This window comes from Acanthisitta chloris, unplaced genomic scaffold, assembly GCF_000695815.1.
Source record: "Acanthisitta chloris isolate BGI_N310 unplaced genomic scaffold, ASM69581v1 scaffold33703, whole genome shotgun sequence".
Taxonomy (NCBI): domain Eukaryota; kingdom Metazoa; phylum Chordata; class Aves; order Passeriformes; family Acanthisittidae; genus Acanthisitta; species Acanthisitta chloris.
In genome coordinates, this window is record NW_008665966.1 from 1 (window position 1) to 2,120 (window position 2,120).

General features: G+C 63.7%; 1 protein-coding gene across 1 annotated transcript in view; it reads left to right on the forward strand.

Moving 5' to 3' along the window:
- Positions 1 to 192: 192 nt before the first annotated feature.
- The window catches only part of SLC30A2 (solute carrier family 30 (zinc transporter), member 2), a gene marked incomplete at its 5' end in the record, with an annotated part of 2,680 nt that continues 752 nt past the window's right edge, over positions 193 to 2,120 (forward strand). The window contains 7 exons of the mRNA XM_009071939.1: positions 193 to 392; positions 617 to 763; positions 1,030 to 1,183; positions 1,274 to 1,430; positions 1,612 to 1,717; positions 1,811 to 1,945; positions 2,021 to 2,120. Of these exons, the coding sequence (XP_009070187.1) occupies positions 193 to 392; positions 617 to 763; positions 1,030 to 1,183; positions 1,274 to 1,430; positions 1,612 to 1,717; positions 1,811 to 1,945; positions 2,021 to 2,120 (999 nt within the window). The remainder of the gene's footprint in view (positions 393 to 616; positions 764 to 1,029; positions 1,184 to 1,273; positions 1,431 to 1,611; positions 1,718 to 1,810; positions 1,946 to 2,020) is intronic.

Sequence of the window (2,120 nt, forward strand, 5' to 3'; positions counted from 1 at the left end):
GGCACTCGGCGAGGAGAAACGGCATCTCCTGAGCGAGGGCACAGCAGGGTACGGCCGTGCCCGCTGGGGCTGGCGATGTCGTGTCCCTTTCTACTCTGCAGGGTCCCAAGTGGAGTCTCCTGGAGGAGTCTCCATGGGGGAAGGGCAGAGCGTTCGGGGTCCGACCCACTCCGCACCTCTTTTTCCTGGCAGGTCCTACGTGGGGGATGCACAGAAGAACGGGCACAACTCAGTGCAGGGACAGGCGCCCTCCCTGGAGCTGGGGACACGGCGTGGCCAGCACTGCCACACACGGGGGGGTGATGAGCACCCCGGCCAGCAGCAGCGAGCGCGCAGGAAGCTCTACCTGGCCGCAGGCATCTGCCTTGTCTTCATGGTGGGGGAAGCTGTGGGTGAGTGGTGGGTGCAGGTCCCGGGGGGTGGTCCCTGTGGGAGTACCCTGAGTGGCCCCTCGTGTCCTGTGGGTGCAGGGAGGGTGTGGGCAGGGCTCCCCCGTTGGGTTTGGGTGGGTCAAAATTCCCCCACTGTGCCGTGGGGTGACCTGCTCTGTGCCCAGCTCAGGGTCCTCCCCCCAGTGATGTCCCCCTGTTGTCCCCCTGGTTTCCCCTCTCTGCAGGTGGGTACCTGGCACACAGCCTGGCCATCCTGACGGATGCAGCCCACCTCCTGACCGACTTTGCCAGCATCATGATCAGCCTCTTTGCACTCTGGGTGTCCTCACGCCCTCCTACCAAAACCATGAACTTCGGCTGGTACCGAGCAGGTAACAGGGTGGCACCATCCCTGGGGATGCCATCTGGCTCCTGGGGACCCCAGAGAGCACTCAAAGCATCCCACAGTGCTCTTCCCATGGGGACTGGGTGCTTTGGGGAGACCTGGGGTGTGTGGGCAGCCCTGGCAAAGCCCCAGCACCATGAGCAGGGCAGGGCAGAGGTGCTGCCATCCCTGTGCAAGGAGCGTCCCCAGGGATGTGTGCTCAGGCTTGGCACAGCAGGGAAGCAGCAATGTGGGGTGGGGGTCTCTCCACAGAGATCCTGGGGGCCTTGCTGTCTGTGCTCTCCATCTGGGTGGTCACAGGGGTGCTGGTCTACCTGGCAGCCCAGCGCCTGCTCTCAGGTGACTACGACATCGAGGGTGGTGTGATGCTCATCACCTCTGCCTGCGCCGTGGCCGTCAACATCGTGTACGTACGGCCAGATGGCTCTTGCCCTCTCTGGGTGTCCCCTGCCCATGCCTGGTGTCCATGGTGGTGTCACCACTGTCCTGCCCACAGGATGGGGGTGGCTCTGCACCAGACAGGGCATGGGCACAGCCATGGGGCAGCTGGTGAGCAGCCCAGTGCCAGCGTCCGTGCTGCCTTCGTCCACGTCGTGGGGGACCTGCTGCAGAGCGTCGGTGTCCTCATCGCATCCTACATCATCTTCTTCAAGGTCTGGGAGTTACTGGGGGCAAAGGGGATGCTGGGGACACAGGGACAGTGGCTTCAGCCAGCCCTGGCCAGGCACAGGAACGAGGTGGAGAGGAATGTGTCCCCTCTCTGCTGTTGCCAATGGGGATTTGAGGTGAGGTGATGGTACCAGAGAGGCCTCACCCTCTCCCACCCTTCTCCAGCCTGAGTACAAGTACGTGGATCCCATCTGCACCTTCCTCTTCTCTGTGCTGGTGCTGGGGACGACGCTGACCATCCTCCGCGACGTCCTCCTCGTCCTCATGGAGGGTAAGGACCCACCAGGGGGTCTGGGAACCGTGGGGGTCACCCATGGGTGCTGTGGTCCCTGTCCCTCCAGCTCCTGTGGTTCTCCCTCCCCAGGGACTCCCAAAGGGATGGACTTCAACACGGTGCGGGAGACGCTGCTGGCAGTGCGGGGGGTGGAGGCTGTGCACAGCCTCCACATCTGGGCACTGACAGCATCTCAGCCTCTGCTCTCAGTGCACATTGCCATCAGTGAGTATCACAGCAGAGAGAGGGAGGGGCTCAGGGTTCATCCCCATCCCCACATCCCCCCGTTGCTCCTGGCAGACGCGGGTGCCAGCGCGCAGGAGGTGCTGGAGGAGGCCAGTTCCCAGCTGCAGGGCACCTTCCACTTCCACACCACCACCATCCAGGTGGAGAGCTACTC